The sequence below is a fragment of the Corvus hawaiiensis genome, chromosome 8, assembly GCF_020740725.1.
Source record: "Corvus hawaiiensis isolate bCorHaw1 chromosome 8, bCorHaw1.pri.cur, whole genome shotgun sequence".
In the NCBI taxonomy this organism is placed as follows: Eukaryota; Metazoa; Chordata; class Aves; order Passeriformes; family Corvidae; genus Corvus; species Corvus hawaiiensis.
Window position 1 is genome coordinate 8,296,670 of NC_063220.1, and position 17,072 is coordinate 8,313,741.

The following is a 17,072-nucleotide window of genomic DNA, read 5'->3' on the forward strand; positions in this document are numbered from 1 at the left end:
AGCATTAGAGATGTGATAACATGATTTTCTTTTTAAGACTGGTTATGAAGAATACATTTCTATAATGGTTTTCCTTGGCAGTGTTTCTCCAAAGTACTTCATGTAGGACACTAAATGTAATTTAACCTGCTTTGTAGACTGGGAAACTGAAGGTCAGTGTTGATACAGACTTGATTCCGGTTTAAATCTTGAAATTACCAGAATAAATAGAGCCTTAATACTACTTAAAATAATGTTGTATCTATTTCATTAACATGAACATGCATATAATGTGTATATTATGTATAGTATATTTCTTTAGTAGTATATAGAAAATAACTAAAACTCTTATATCATTGATCAGTCACCAATCAGTGAGATTTGCAGAGCCATAGAAGGCCACTCAAATTTAGCATCCATATATTTATGTTTATAATTATGCTTATAGAATTCCTTTGGTGACTGTTTCTTCACTCTGCAATTTGAAGGCTCTGGAAGTATTTGGTAAATGAGAACATACTTCTACTTTTTTAAATTTAATTTTTTCTGTCTACTGTGTTCAAATGGGATTTAATCTGAGAACCTATTTTAGATTTGTCAGTGTGGGTAGAAGATAAATAGGCAAGTCAGAAGAGGTTGTATGTTGTCATAAATTGATAACTGATGTGCTTTGCTTTTAGGGCAAATGCAAGTGCCTGATGATTTAACAGAGACTTTACAGGCAGTGACAGCAACACATAGGTTTAATATTTCATTTGACAATAAATTGCTGTCAATTCATTCAATTCCATTTAAGAATTTGTATGCGTAGTAAAAATGTTAAATATTATTTTGGTTGGTTTTAGCACTTCTAGCTAAGCAAACCAAGGTATTTACAGCAATTAATTTAGCTTACTCCGTCTTACTTTAGGGACAGTCCTCTAAGATATGGGTCACAGTTTGTACTTGGTGGTTTGGATGGTCCTGGCTACTCAATCAAAGTGAAATAGTTCAGAAGGGAGCATAAGCAGTGTGGTTTATCAAAACCCAGTGGCTGCATAGCACAGAGAACTGCAAAGGATTTCTGGATGTGAACTTGGGAAGGGGCAAGGGGAACTCAGCATAGTGAGAAGAAGAAAGCCTTTAACCCTCTCTCACCTTGACTGAAGAATGTTTGGGGCAAATGTGCACTTAATCAATGTTACCTCTTACTGCCATGAGGATTGAGATGCAAACCTTTTAATGCACAGCACAGTAGCATAAGATCCCAGGAAGCTGCACACTGAACATACTGAATGAGGATTTAGTAGCCCTAAAAGGGCAAAAGCAGATGTCTAAGAAGTGTGAATATTACATTGACTTGCAGATGCAAAAGGTTTTCCTAATGCATTATAAATGACTGATTTTTAGCAACCATTTTCCCAGATGATCACAGCAAGTCAGGCACATTAAGATGAGTCCTGAATTAGTTGAGATTCAGAATGTTTTCCAGCAGATACTCGCTGTAGAAAGGATCCCACTCATGAGTTGTAGAAACATTACAGAGGCAGAAAACTCAAACTGTTTTGGAAGTGTTTAACAACAACTGCAGCTGCTCTGGTATGTGACTTCCCCAAAACCTCTCCAGTGCAGGGTGTGTTCACACTTCAACTTTGCAGGGTTGTGTTATGTGGGGTGTGGTGTTCATTCATCATCACTCACACCAGGCTAAAATTGGGCCAGTTGTTTCAGTCTCGGGGAAAGACCTGATAAACTTGAAGTCCATCCCTTTGGCTGTTTTGAAGAGGCAGGTGTACATGGTTTAAACTATATTCCCTTGACAGTAGCTTATCAGAAGTTTGTCCAGGAAAATGAAACTTCAGAGAAGCCACAGGTCTATGCATAATAATGTGATGAATTCTGGATTTCTTTATCCTATAAATTCCAGTCTTGAATGAAACTAGTGGGATACCTCAGAGGTTAAATAATTGCTAGAGAGAGTCAGAGATGAAGAAGACAGCCAGTAATGAAAATGATAGAAAATGAGCATTAACTGTGTTTTTCTCTCTCAGTTCAATATTGGCTTTGTTGCTGCAAGTCAAACATCAGTTCTGCGTTTTCTCCCTCATTAGCTTTTCTTTCTTGAGTAGACATATTTTGTAGTGACTTTTCATTTTCCCTTTTAGAAGAGACCCTGTTTTGCCTGATGGCTCTAAATCTGCTGTACTAAAAACCCCTAAATCCCATTACTCTCTCTGTTTGGTGGATTTTGCCCCTAAAGAGCAAGAATCAACAGTAAATGCAGGATCTGATTAAGAGAAGTGCAGGTGTTTTGCAACTGAACAGTAAAATACATAACTAAACTAACAGCACACCAAGTCGTCTTCTGTGGACTTGTATTGCTGAAATTCCTGGATGGGAGTTGTTCAAATTGAATGGTGCAACTTTACCTCTAGATCTGGGTGGTAGAGCTGGTTTTCTGGTAGCTGTCAGGTACTTTAATCCATGTACTTCATCATCTCTTATAAATACTTTTAAATAGAAAGCCTGTGTGATGAATGTCAAATGTGAACCAAAAAAATGTTATTATTCTTCTCAACAGACAAAAGGAAAGGTTGGATTTATTAATGTTATGGTCTTAAGTATAATGAGGTAGGAAATGCTTTTGATGACATTTTACAAGTCAGCTATAAACAGGTACTCTATGCATATAACATCTCAGTGGATGGGGAATATTTGTGAAAAAGGACTTGAGGTTAATTGGTTTGGAAAGCCAGATACAAATTTAAAGACTTTTAAAATTCTTTACTTGTCACTATGAAGGGTCATTTTCTAGGATTAATTATTTTTCTATTTAAAAGCCTGATGTGGACATTGTGTGCTTAGTTTATGATGTAAGGAAGCTAATGCACTGATTGCTTCTCCTAAGGAGAAGAAATTGCATTAATATTTGTGCCTTGATCTTTCCTGTCCTTATAGTCCTGAAATCTGATCAGCTTTGCCTATTATGGGTATCAATGTATTTAAAAGAATGAGTGACTCAGTGGATTTGGATTTGGGAAACAGGATCTAGGGTACTTAGGACCTTTACATCAGTACAAATTCAGCTGAAGCTGTCTGTGCTGGTGTAGCTTCTGAAGTCAGGCATCTGTGAATTGAATTAATGGTCCCAGAAGTGGCTCTAGAAAGCTCTCTCCACTAACGCCCATATCAGCAGTGTAGGGAAGAAGGCCAAGGAATGAAATGGCAGGTTGAAAACTCATTCATTGACTAAATCCTTCCTTAACAATGGATCAGTTGAGAAAAATGTGTTGCTTGGCAAAATGAGGAGGTAGCAGGTTTACACAAATTAACTGCAGTGTGACATTCATTGCCTTGGACTGTTAGATAGATGAAGATTTAAAAAGATGTTTGTCAAATCTTGGGGAACAGATACATTATGATGTAGCTCCTGGCCAGGAAGACACTGATTACTTGGGTGGGAAGGTGTGAAGAGGAAGGGCTGTTCTGCATTGTCTTTCCTCTTGCAGACTTTTCCCCAAGCAGTCACTGCTGGCCTCTGTTGAGGACAGGATAGACCTCAGGACTGAAGCAGTGTGGCAGAGCTTACATTCTCCATGCTACTGTCACATCATGAGGGCAGTGTTGTATCATAACAGGTGAACTAGAAGAAAAAGGGCAACGGTCAGTCAGCATATGATGAGTGCTCACAAGCAGTGCAATACATTTGTCCCTCATGTCCCTTTTTTGTTTTTGTGTAGGCAGGTGACAAGCATTATCATCCAAGCTGTGCACGATGCAGCAGATGCAACCAAATGTTCACAGAAGGAGAAGAAATGTATCTGCAAGGTAAGGATATCTCCATTCCTAAACAAGAAAATCAGATGTGATTTTTCTGTCACAGACCTCAGGATATAAATCATCCCCATGTAATATGGCCAAGGAGGACTACAGTCATCCTGTCTTCAGTAGTGTTCTCATATTTTTTCACTTGATTCTTTTTTGCTCTATTAGGTGGCCATAACTGGCTCTGCAGGGACTCTGCACCCTTGCTGAGGCAGCCTGTGCTTGCTAAAAAATGAAATTTATTTACCTGTGAGATGCCTCTGAATTTGGCATCTCATGGACGGCTTAGCCCCAGAACGGTGTATGAGATACCAGACAAAGTGAAGGGATTTCCCCTGATTTCTGCTGATCAGTTTCTCTGCTCTTCTGGACCACACTCCAAACTGTAAAAGGCAAGGGAAAATCTTCCAGAGCCTGCAGTGAGTTTGTTTTGAACCATGTAGACCTCATTCTTCATGCACACTGGCAGAGTCTCTCCTCTGGTTCTTAATCATATTTTCTTCCCTTGCCTACTCCCCTTTTATCTGATCACATCTCTCTTTTTATTCCCATTTACTTTATTTTTATATCTTTCTATAGTCACCTCTTTCTTGTACGTTTATTTTTATCTCCCCTTTCTTGTTAACAGTCTAGCGCTCCCAAGAATTGCCAGGCTTGTTTTTTTCATGATCTTTTCACATAAAAAAGAATATGCTCTTTTCTTTGATTAAAAGTAGCCTTGATCTGAATCCCACCTACTCTCTGAGAGAGTAGCATACTAACTATTAAATTATTTTAATTACTTGCTGTAGTATTACTGTTGGTAGAAGGACATATAATACCCATTTATGTAAGCCAGAAATAAAAGTGAAAAAGGCAGATACATGTTGTGATTTTATATATTGCACTTAGGTTAGAAAACTTGATGTACTTGAAAGGAATGTAGAAGAATAGGGAAAAAATTATCAAAGTGTGGTAACAGCCATCTCTTGAAATCCTGAGGAGAGGTTCTTACTGGAGGAGTTCCAAAATAAGATAATATTGTTAAGGCATTCCTTTGAAGCTAGCTTGTTTTATTTTGTAGTTTGTCCTTCCTTGCAGTCCCTCTCTCATCTCTCACTGACCTTATACCTCAGTCATCTTATTCCAGCTGTGCACAGAACGGGATGTGAAATTGTGTAGCAGCTCTGCGTTGCAGGAGCAGGGAGAGGCTGGAAGAGGGCTGGGTGGGAGGTGCTGCTTTCTGATGGCAAATTGGAAGGACTAACAGGAAAGCAGCAGTTAGAGCATCTGGCATATCTTAGTTTCCTCACATCATGGTGTGATGAAGTACAGGCAGAGTTCAAGATGAGCATCAGTTTGTCCTTTGCTGTCATTAATTAATAACGACCATTTCCAACTGGTGCCATTTGCACCAGTCTAGCAGAGAGTGGGATTTTGGGTTGATTGAGCAGGCTTTGGTGTAAATTTCTGCAGATCAAAATAAGACAGAAGGTATCACTTCTACTTAAACTAGGCAGGACTTTATCCTGGACAAGTTCAGGTGATATGAAAGAGGAGAGGAGAGAAATCTGGCTGCTTGATCTGCTGTTCTCAATGTATTTCTCTTTCTGTGGTTATGAATCAATGTTCCTTGTGTTTACTCTGTCTCAAGGGAGGAGCACCTCAAATTGCATTGCTTTATTGTTCATAAGCTGCTTTCTGACTAAATCATGTAATTGCTGAGTGTGCTCCAGACTGTCCTGCCAAAGCTTTCCTTGCTGAATTCAGTATGCTTGCAAGAGTGAAGACCTAAAAGCCTTTCCTGTGCAAAGCTCTCAGCTGAAATGCATACCCTGACTCCATCCAAATCACTGACCCTAGGGTGCAGAATAACAGCATTCCAAGCATTTCTCTGAAAATAAAAATACAACACCACAACAATAAAGCTAGAACAAAAATCAGTTGTTGATAAAATATACGAAAATAGGCAGCTTCCATCTCACTTCTAATTGTCCTCTCCCTAGGATATGAAAGCAGTCTTGGTGTTACTTTGTATAATAGAGGAGCCTGGCAGGATTGTGGTAGAAACTTGTATTAGAAATGTGTGGGAAACCTGCAAAAGGAGAACATGGACAAACAAGCTGTCTGTCTTGGGGCTTTCTATGTTAGGGATGGTTGGAATAATGCTAGCAGAAGCACTCTGGCTTGGCACTGCTCCAACAGATGAAAATGAAAAGGAAGCAGCACCAGAAACTGTCTCTTTACCACTGACTTCCTGGTAATACATTATTATATGGGCTTCCCCAGAAGGCTGTTGCTGAACTATGATTGTCCAGTATTTAGAGGGATGCTGATGTTGAAATAATGGTATGTGCAAAGCATAAAGCTGAATAAATGAGCATGCTAGTTGGTGTTTGCCAAGTGAGCAAACATACATATGTTAAGAATGGGAATAATCACAATTTGCTGAACTGTCCCCAGCAGTAAAAGAGAGGAGTGATGCAGCTTGGGAATTTGCACCCTTAAAAGCATTTCAAAATAGATTGGTCTCAAAGGCCATGATTTAGTAACACATCACCATAACTGCAGACAGTCATGAGTTTCAGAGTTACATTGCAATTTATAACTTTTTGATCCAATAAGCAATTAACACAAAACTTTGTTTTGACTTTATAACCTATCACCTTTGATACTTTTTACTGCATTGTGTCTGTTCCACAACCAATAACTTGCTAGCTCACATACACACATATACTTCTATTATAACACCTAAATTCTTAACTATAAAATCACATTACTATACTTAAAAACCCTTCACCATATTACCCAACACATTTTCTTACTTATAACTATAGAAATTTAGGTTTATAATTCTTCTGCTTAAAGTCTGTATAGCTTTGCTACTACATCAACCCAAGCTCTTTCCTGGGCTGTAAATCAAATTCCTTAATGCCTGTGGAAGTTTCTTCTTCTCTGTTTCCCACAGATTGGCATGTTTGGATGAATAGTATCAACAAAATATAGGTGGCTTGGAGTTCAAGATCACAACAAATATTTCCATTTAATTTCTTAAGCCTGCTGTGTCTGATCAGGATTTATAAATGTCACATCTTTCAAATCTCTTATCGTTTTGTGAAAGAAAACCCACAACCCTTAGCTAAGTTTCACCATGAAAATGGCATCCTGCATCTCTTGTTCACTTTCAGCATTCTCACAGGCTGTCCCTAAAATTGTGCCAGTTTGTGATAAATACTGCCCCAAATACAGTGATACCTTTCTGTTTGATGGTAGGGAAAGTTTAATAGAAAAGAATCACAGAATTGTTAAGGTTGGAAAGACCCCTGAGATCATCAACTCCTATCATTAAGCTAACAGTGAGGTCCAGAGGAATAGGGATCATTTTTCTCAGGGCCACACAGGAAGGAAGCTCACAGCTGGATTTGAGACTTGAACCAAAATCTTCTGAGTCTTAGATCATCCTTGAGCAGTGTCATATTCAGAGAAGTACTACTCAGCTCACTTCTTTTAACATGAACTTACAGCCTTATAACCTGAACTTTCTTCCTCCTGCATGATGGACAGGGCACGGCTCCCTCCTGATCTCACAGGCTCTGTGGGGTCCTGGCTCTGAGGCTGCTGTTTGTTTACAGAGAAGGCTGTTGGTGCACTTCCCCTGTTGTCTGATGGTTTCCCTCTGCCAAATGCACAGTTTCTTCTTCCTCGGCTTAGACTCACAGCCAAACATCTCAGACCCTTGATCCAGAGTCACAGCATTCTGTCCTGTCTCCTGATGATGACTGTGCTGCGTACTGCTGGGAAGTGAAATGATTCCTGCTGGTCTTTACTTCTGTACCAAGCCATGTAAGGGCTTGTTAGAAGAAAGTTTCCTGGGGCCCTGACCCATCCTTCTCCTGGGCTCTGAGGGTGGGTTTCCTCTGGCTGCTCTTGAGCTAATAGTCACCAGCAGGAGATCTGGACTTGGCTCTGTTTGGTTTCTTTGTGGACAGAGTGAAGAGGTGATGTTCCCCCCTGCAGATAGTCAGGGCTCTGGATTGGCTTTGTGGTGACTGGAATGAAGGATGAATTTGGCTGCAGCTGCAGTCAGTGTTAAAAATCAGTGTTAGTTTCTGCTCTGTTTCAACTTGGCCAATACCTGCCAGCAGCTTTCCAGCAGTGACCACAGTTTACACTCTGTTTCAAAGGACAGCTGAAATGGGATGGAAATTCTCCTTGCCCCTGCCATTGCTCAGTCCTTGAGGACAGCAGGCTATTCCTACTTTACAGCATAAGAAAGAATATCATATTTTGGGAAACAAACAGCAGAGGACTTGACTTTCTTAGTAGAATGCATAGCTGGAATAGGCCATGTGGAAACACCAGTGCCACACATCAGAGCACGGGGTGGAAGTGCAGTGTGTGCCAATGGCAGGTACAGTGTGCTGGGATCCAGGGAGAGGCTCTCTCACATGCTGCTTTGCACCACCTGTCATCCTGGCCTCTCACCCACTGCCAGTGGGTCACACCCAGCCCTGGCTCTTGCACTGTCAATTTTAAAATTTTGCTTTTCCTTTTGCATTTTGCATGAGGGAGGATGTGATCTGAGTAGTACTTTACCGTAACTGAGTATGACACCTATTGCTCAATCGACTTATCATCAGAGCTTCCTTTCTATGTGCAGGGCTGTACGTAAGGGGAGAACAGATCAGGTAACCACGGCCCAGTTCCTTTGCTCTTACCCTCCATCCTGCCAGAGGAACCCTCTCTCTTTCAGTTCCTCCAGCTGGTGCTCGCTGACTCTGTTGCTCCTTGAGGCTGCTTGAGTTTTAATTAAGAATGTGTGCAAAGTGCATTGGCAGCCTCAGGACAAAGCTGAAGATACACCAAGGATTTGAATACTTTTTTGTTTCCCTTGTATTTCCCATGAGCTAGACTTTAATGTGAATACTCTCATAGTTCATACAGATTCACCATCTGATGCAATGTAGAGATTCTCTTTAATAACTGACTTGTCATGACCAGAAGTCATCTGCTTTGCTCTGAATAAAGATGTGTTTTTCCTCCCTCAGGTTCCACTGTCTGGCATCCCGACTGTAAGCAATCCACTAAGACTGAAGAGAAGCTCCGGGTAAGCTGAACTCCTGGCTCAATGACACACCATACATTTTGCACACACAGTAATTGAATGTTGTTTTTAAAAGAGTGACTTTTTCCATGTTTTTTTCGCATAGCTGTCACAACTCTGGCAGAATATACAGTGGAGGCACTTCAGAGGTATTGCTCTGATTTTTAGGCTTACCACCTTCACATACCTGTCTCAGTGCACTGCCTTAAAGATAGTGTCATTTACTGACATACAGACGTGGCCAAGTATCTAAGACACTTCATTTCATATCTCAGTTGTTGTGAGAGAGACTCTTAAGGAGAAGATATGAACAGGGCAAATGCTATCATATATTTTAGTGGTTTTGCACATCTGTGTAATTGCTCTATAGTTATCCCCTGTTCTGCGTGGTTATTTGCAGCATTTAGACAAGATGAACTCTTCTTTCTTTGCCATCCAAGTAAGCCTCAACCTAAAGTGATCCTGATTTGAATGCCAAAAAGAGCCACAGTTATCCTTGGAGTCACATCAACATATTCAGACAATCTTTCTGGGTCAAACCCTCAGTGATAATAATGCTGCACTGATAAATGCTAGAGCCTGGCTTTTTGCATGAACCAGGCAATTCTAAGCCCTTATTCACTGATTCATCCTCTGGACAATTTTCTCTTTTTGATGTCCCTTGAATTTTGCTAATTTGCCAGGATATTAATATTAGAGACTGAATACAAATAAATTGTCTTTCGGATAAGGAAACTAAGAGGTACTGGTATGAAGATACCTACGACATCCTGTGGGTTGTATTCTATGTGGGTCTCATTCACAGGAAGCCACATCCTTTAGCATTTATTCCAGTACACTGGTCTGTAAAACATCCCCCCCGAGAATTTATTATGGTCATAGGTAATGTGCAGATAAATTCTTGTTGAGGAGAGTTCATGTTAGTGTGGGCAAAAACATAACTGGCCCTAGATGGGCATGTGGTCTAGAATGGCCAAACCTCAGTGCAGGTACCATCCAGCATTCACACATTGTTCTGTCCTGGCTTTTTGTAAGAAAACAGAAAATGATGCCAGACTGGATTTTCTTCCTCATTTAACAGTGTGAATGTAAGACAGTATTTTGTCCATGCTTAAGTGTCAGAATGCTTGTGCCTTCTAGTACTTGGTTTCAGTACAATACTTCCCTTTCACTTGGACCCAGGAGTCTTATCAAAGCACTCCTGACTGACTACACTGTGGCCCTTATTAGCCTTCTCCAGCTGACCTTATAAATCAGTTGGCTGATTTCCATTCCCCATGGAAATGGCTCTAGTCCTCTTCAAGTATTTCCCTTTTTGTCAGCATTTTCCCCCCTCAGCTAATTTTAATTGAAGTGAGAGAAGTAAATGGATTCACTCACCTGCAAGGCTTTGCCTAAGTGAGTTTTTGCAGGAAGATGAAGTGAAGCTCAAGAAGGCATTGAGGGAGCATCTGAGCAATGTCACAGCACAGCTGTCCAGCAGGACCATGCTCCTGGAGGAGAGCTGCTATGCAGAGGTTTAATACGGCCTTAAAAGGCATTGATAAATGCACCATACTGAAGCTGGCTGAGAGATGCACCATTCTTAGCTTCTATGGTACATCATAGATAGTCTCTGTCTGCTCTGGTGCAAAGCCAGGCACCTTATTCTAAAATCAGCTGGAGTTCACTTTGATGACTTTGACACATGCTTCATCTTGTTGACCCAAATGAAGGCAGTAGCAAACAGGTAGGTACAGAAACAAACAAAACTGGGGGAACTATGTGCTATTTGAGCATGTCAGCACTAAATTGGGATCTGTACTTTGACTGAATTTCAGTTTTTTATTCAGGGTCAGGCCTAGATTTTCTGGTGGTTCTGCAAAAAGCCAGTGCCATTGCCTATTTGCTTGCTGGGTTTCCTTTCCCTATAGAGCAAGAGAAAACAAAAAGCCCTTTTATCACTGAAGTCACTTCAGAAGTTTTCAGCAAGTTCTATTTTCTCTCAGTAACTGAATTGTGATATAAACTAATCAGCATTCGAGCTGGTCAGGATCTGAGAGGGAGTTCATAAAAGCAATGGTTGCTTTAGATCTTTTCCCTACGGATATTTGTGGAAGTTTACAAAGACAAAACAAGCAGAAAACAAAGCAACCATATGCATGTTACAAAAATATATATTATTTAGGTGTTTATTTACAACTGTCTGGCTGTTCGTGATTCTGCAGCAGTCAGTAAGTAACAGATATTATAACACAAGTAGATGATAATAACTTGATTGAAAAAAGAGCTTAACCACTGAACTGGGGAAACTGCTTTCCTTTTCACTCATTTTTCCCTTTTGTGTTTCATGACAGCATTCCTCATCTGAGTTCTTTTATCCAAAGAGTCTGGTTCTGCGCAGGCCACGCTCTGCAGAGGTTTGCTGTTGTGTTTTCATAGTGTTGATAATGATCTTCTTTACTGAGAAGATTCTTTATTATTGTCATTTGCTGCGCTTGCTACTACTCCTGCCACACAGCTTTCCTGCTATCACTTGCCACCATGGGCACTGACGCTGTATTTTGCATCACTTGTTTCAGTGTTGCTTGTTAATTCTCACATTTTTTATTTTGTTTAATGAAATGCTTAAAATTAACTTTTTTATTTTAGATTCAGATGAGCTTTTGGGGGCTGTAGTATTGGTCTTGCAGTATTCCAGAAAGTTTTCCTTCTGAAACAAAAAAATTAGAGAGCAAATATGAAGCAAATTAAAATGGTGAAAAATATCTGACTTTAAAGTGATGGTTAAAAAGAAATAGTTTTCCATGAACAATGACTTATGTTTTTAGAAAAAAAAAATGCCATCAGTTAAGTCACTTCCTTTTTTGTTTATATTGACCAACCACCCATGAATACTTTAGTTGAGAAAATGCTTACAAAATCCCAGGTTTGGATATATTCTATGTGCTGCCTGAGTACATTTGCCTCTCTAATCTGGTTCACATCCACATGTGAGTTGCAAGGTCCTCTCTGTCCTCTTGACCCTGGAGTAGCCTTCTACTTTTCAGATTTTACTGAGTTTGCTTTGCACCTACAAATACCACCCACTTCCACTTCTTCTCCTTCAGGGCAGTGTTTATTTGTTGGTTGTGTCTGCTGTGGGACGTGTGGCTGTGCTGATGCAGGTGCACCTGAGGTAGTTTTCAGCTGGTGATGAAGTCAGAGCGCACTGGTGTGGACCTGGTCCAGGCTGGCAGCAGGCAGACAGGCTGAGAGCCCGTGCCACTGGATTTCCTTGGTGTTGGTTTGTGCAGCCTTCTCATCTCTAATGGCAGAGTAGATGCAGCCATATGTCAGCCAGGGCAGGGTGTCTGTGTTAGATCCAGCCTGCAGGATGGGGTTGGATGGTGGAACCCAAAGCTGTTATTCAGTGAGGGTTAGCACAAGCCCTCTACCCTTTGTCCTGCACAGCAGTTTAGTTACTTAACTTCTCTTGAACACCTCTCTCTCTGTTGGCTACAGATCTGTGTATCAAGAAAATGCAGCATAAAGATGTGTTATCAGCACTCCTAAGGAGAGCAGTGTCTCTTCAGTCCTAAGCTTTATGGAATAAAATGTTGGAGTCTGAGAACAGCAAACTGTGGGCCATATCACTCATCTTTTAGGCCAGTGTAGTGACCTTTTGCATTTAGCTTAGCAGGCACGAGTCTGAGTTTCCAGTGTTGCAATCCAGGAGCCTTAGGATTAAAAAACCAAATCCTATTCAATGTATTGGAAAAATACGCAGGGCAAAATAGGAGCGGCCCACATTAAAATAAAGGTATGTTCTCCTTCTTGCTTTGTAGACTGTGTAGAATACAAATAGCTTAGGTTGAGATGAATATCCTCTTGCATAAATTTGGTCAGTGCTAAATTCTGTTTAGATTTACATGTTGGTTCTACAAAGTGTAACTCAGGGCAGATTTTGGCTTCAAGGCTTTTTCTACAGAGTAGACACAAAGGTACTGTCATTGGTGTTGCTATAAAAGTGGGCCTTGAATCTACATGACAATTGTAGTTTGAAAATGGTTGGGTGAAATCCTCTGAATTCTCTGAGAAGCTTGTGTTGAATTCAGTGTGTTCTGGACTTCCCACTTTATTTTCTTGTTCTTCCCACTTGCTCTTGATGAAGGCTTAGTTTGCATGAGTAGTACTGTAGAAGTTTTTTTGGTACCAACATACCTTCAGTCATTACGTGCTGAAAATTCATTCTCCCTTCTGGCCTTTGTGTCCAGAAAGGAAAGAAAAATTAGTTGTAACCTATTAATATCTGTGTCTGTGTGAGTGTGAGCTAAACCTTTTCACTAGTTTTGTCTTGATGCATACTTAGTGCAGAGAAATAAGGAATGCATGCATTTGAAGGAAACACTCTTGTAAGGAGAAGGGTACAGTTAAACCAGCAGAGAGGCATAAAGAATGCTGACATTGAGGGGCTTTTTTGGTCTTGTACAGCCATTGAAAATTACAAAAATCCATAGGAAATCCACACTTTATGAACCCTGGTTCCGAATCCTAATTAACTGTAAAACCTCCCAATTGATACAGCAGATAGTCAGTGTAACAAGTGTTGTACTGAGAAAGTCAAATCCCTTACTGTTGGAAAGTCTGCCCAGTAGAAGAAATTCCATCCTAATCTTCTATTAGTTTATTTATAAACATGCTTCACTTAAAGTAGCTTCTGAGGTTTAAAGAATTTGCTTAAGCTCTAATGTTAAATGTTATTAAGTGAAAACATATTCATTCTTCTGCAGCTATTATCACCGCCTTGCATAATGAACTCTATCAAAAAATTAAGGCAGGTACTGTAAATGGTGACGATGCCTTTGTTAAACGATAGTGCATCCATTTGGCCAGATGTTCTTGGGATCAGTTTTGATCTGGTTGCCTGCACCTGTAAGTTTTTACAGAGCATGATGCTGAACATCTGTACTTGAGAATGCCAGAGCCACCACATTGTAGCAGCACCTGGATGATGTGAATGGCTCTAGTGGGGATTCTTTTATTTTTTTAAGAAGTTATTTATTTAGATGATGTACCATGCATGATGACATGATAAACAGGGGTAAATGCAGATGAACATCTTAAGCTTTGTAGTCTAATATTAAAATACCAAGTTAATCAGTTTGGGGCATCTGCATGGGTGATGTGATAACTGAGCACTCAATTCACGGTGAACCTAAGAGGATGAGCATGACAGTTGGTATTACCTCTATCAGTCTGCAGATTAAACTGGTAAAGAACTTTTGTGTTGAAGGCAAATGCATGGAATGAAGAACAAAAACATGAAAATAAGAAGTCTGTGATAAAGTGGGAAATACTGAGAAGCCTTGCAAATACTTTAGATGCTTTGTGATCTTTTTTTTCCTTTGGCTCCTTTAATGACATGCATGAATTTTACTTGACTCAATTTCTATTGATTTTTTTTTCATATACTTCATAGACTTTCTGTATTTGGTACAGACATCCTATATTGATATATTTACTACCGTTACATCCATTTGCGGGGAAGAGGAAAGGAAAAAAGCGATGACTCTTCTACTGTCAGAAAATGTGGAGAAGCCATGTACCACCAGAAAAGAAAAAAACTATTAGCTCTTCATAGAAATTTCCTTTAAATTTCTCTGCACAAAGATGGCTTTATATAAAGCTGTATTTGAATCCTTCATGGAAAAGAACAATCATATAAAAAATGTTTCAGATCTGTTTGCAGAAGAAGTAAGGCAGCTTAACTTGTTTTGTTGCTGGGAGTGTAGAACAAGTGTCGCAGGACTATTGTGATGGAATTAAATACCTCTAAATTATTGCATTCATATTAAATACTGTGCCCTTTTTCTTCACCTGTTTTCTTTGAACAACGTGTGAAAGAGATGCTCTCGTGTTATCTCCGCATCTCCAATGTTAAAGGTTACATCAGGGCCATACCTATTCCTGTTTTAGCTGTGCTCTGATCAGCTCCCCTCTAAGGTGGAATTTACACCCCAGTGCAGGTACATCAATAGAGAACTTGACCTCCGGTGTGTCTCTTGCCACCTGTTTAAGATACAGAGTCACAATGGTGTTACACAGGGTCAGGGATGAAAGTGGAACGTTCAATCTAATAAAAGCCATACCAGGTCACAGATTTTCAAATGGGAGCTATTATAGGTCTCTTAGGAGAGGAGCCAACCATAGCAACTAAAAGTATGCCAGAGGAACAGCTTATATCAAGGAATCTTTGGTTTGTTAAAGCAAGCAGCATGAATGTTTTTAAGTGGAATGCAATTGTCTTTAGGGGAAAGTGCAAAGCTGTGAAGGATTCCAGACCATATGGGAAGAAGCAGAGTAGGAAAGAGCCATCTGTGATGGAAACAGCCTGGGTAACTCAAAATAAGAAATAGGGCAAAGTGAGGCAGGAAGGGTGAGAGTAGATGTACGAGTCCTTTCCATGCACTGTCTTCAAGGGTATGTTTAGACATAAGCAAGGTACAGGCCTGGGAGCTGCTAGAGGAGCCTCAGAGTTCCAGGTCTGCTTGGATTCAGCTCCTCAGGAAAGGAGCAGCGTGTGCTCAGGCCGTGGCTGGCAGCAGGGCATCCTGCCCAGGCAGCAGGGAGCTTTGCAATAGGCAGAAGGTAAAATTGATGTACGCAGAAAGAGTTACAGAAAATACAAAACTGGTTTAAAGGGTGTCATATCTGGCTCATGGCCTTGTTAATGGGATGGTAAAGAGGAACTTGGAACAGAAACACAGTGAGGAAATGAAGAACAGGTGCTACAACTTACCAGTCCATCTGACAACTCCTCCTGTACTCCAGGGCTAAGAGCACCTAAGAAATTTATTATCAGGATATGGCTGAAACTATCTTCTTAACGTATCTAACTAATAAATTCACTGAAGTGATAAATGCAAGTGAATTTTCCTTAAATGATAAGATTTTTAGCAGTGACACTAAGAGATAAGTCTAAGGAGCTGGAGTGAGGACTAAGAATTCCTTGTTTTCTGAGGCAATTATAAAAGATCCAAAGGGCCTGCCAAGTGGAAATAAGCCATAACTGCCTCTAACACTTGTTTTCCTACAACAGGGAAAATTGAGCAGACTAAACTCTCAAAGTATGTCTGCCAAAAGCCAAAGGTAACAGAAAAACCCCTAACAGTACCTCAAGTACTTCATACTGTTCCCTATGTTGTAATGAAAACAGTTGCTTTCCATAGTAACTGCAGCAACATGTGACATGTGTCTCCACTCAAACAGAGTGAAATGGAGGAATAGAAGGGAGAATAAAGTGTTTCTCAATAGAAGCTAGATTTTCCAGCTCAATTCTTGTAACATTTCCATGAAACAAGTGCTTGTTGTTGGGTTTTTTGGTTTGGGAGGAGCTTAAGGGCAGATGAGAAATTTCTGTTCCCTTTTGAGATGTAGGAATTTGCAGCTACAGAGTGAAAAGCAAAGAAACATGTAAAGGTCCAGCTGAGAAAGTGTTCTCAAACATGCTCTGGAGAGGATTTGTGAAGGTGTCAGTCCACAGCTACATCTGCTCTCTGTTTGATCCGAATCTTACGTTTTTTGGTGGAACATATTTGAAGCCTTTTGTTTCTCTGATTCTCCCTGAATGTGGTGACTTCATTTTCGAAAGCGAAGTCAGAGAAAGCCCGCTGTATGATCCATGACTAGTTTTCAGCATTTTAATTACAGATGGTTCCAATAGCTTCTCTGGGTTTGAAATTAAAAGTAGAAAGTCTCTGGGGTCAGTTGAAGGGTTCTTCAGGAAATGTATGCTGAGAGATTAGATAGGTCCAGTAGCCTTTTTGTGTTCATTCCAGTATTTCCTAAGAAATAGTGAGCCAGGCTGTCAAGTTTCTCTTCAGGTGTGCCTGAAGGTCCCTTCGTCCAGGGGGCCTAATGTCACAAGCTGATGAGGTAAGGACTGTTACCAGGATTTAATTTTAAGTGACTTGGAAGTATCCCACTGCGCTGGTGTCATCAGAGTCATCCTGCTAACACGAGGCTTTGTGATGGGATTTGGTTCTTTGCAGTCAATGAGGCAGCAAAAACTGTTCATGGTTTCTCAGTTGCAACTGGGATATAGTTGACTACCTTTGTGTGTCTGCTGCGTGCCAAGTTTAGGAGTAATCTTCAAAACAGCCAGGGTGACTTTTGATCAAATAGAATACTTTTCAAATGCATCAGGTTTTCAGGATCCCCACATCCTGGTCATCAGTTATTTTGT

General features: G+C 40.3%; 1 protein-coding gene across 19 annotated transcripts in view; it reads left to right on the plus strand.

Moving 5' to 3' along the window:
- Window positions 1-17,072, plus strand: part of ABLIM1 (actin binding LIM protein 1) — a 193,620-nt gene that overhangs the window by 138,081 nt on the left and 38,467 nt on the right. For 12 of the 19 annotated variants that reach the window (XM_048310614.1, XM_048310609.1, XM_048310615.1 and 9 more), the window contains exons 7-10: window positions 3,699-3,786; window positions 8,811-8,869; window positions 11,203-11,265; window positions 13,618-13,665. In XM_048310614.1, coding sequence (XP_048166571.1) covers window positions 3,699-3,786; window positions 8,811-8,869; window positions 11,203-11,265; window positions 13,618-13,665 — 258 coding nt within the window. The remainder of the gene's footprint in view (window positions 1-3,698; window positions 3,787-8,810; window positions 8,870-11,202; window positions 11,266-13,617; window positions 13,666-17,072) is intronic. The other 7 variants (XM_048310611.1, XM_048310612.1, XM_048310617.1 and 4 more) reach the window with 2 other exon arrangements.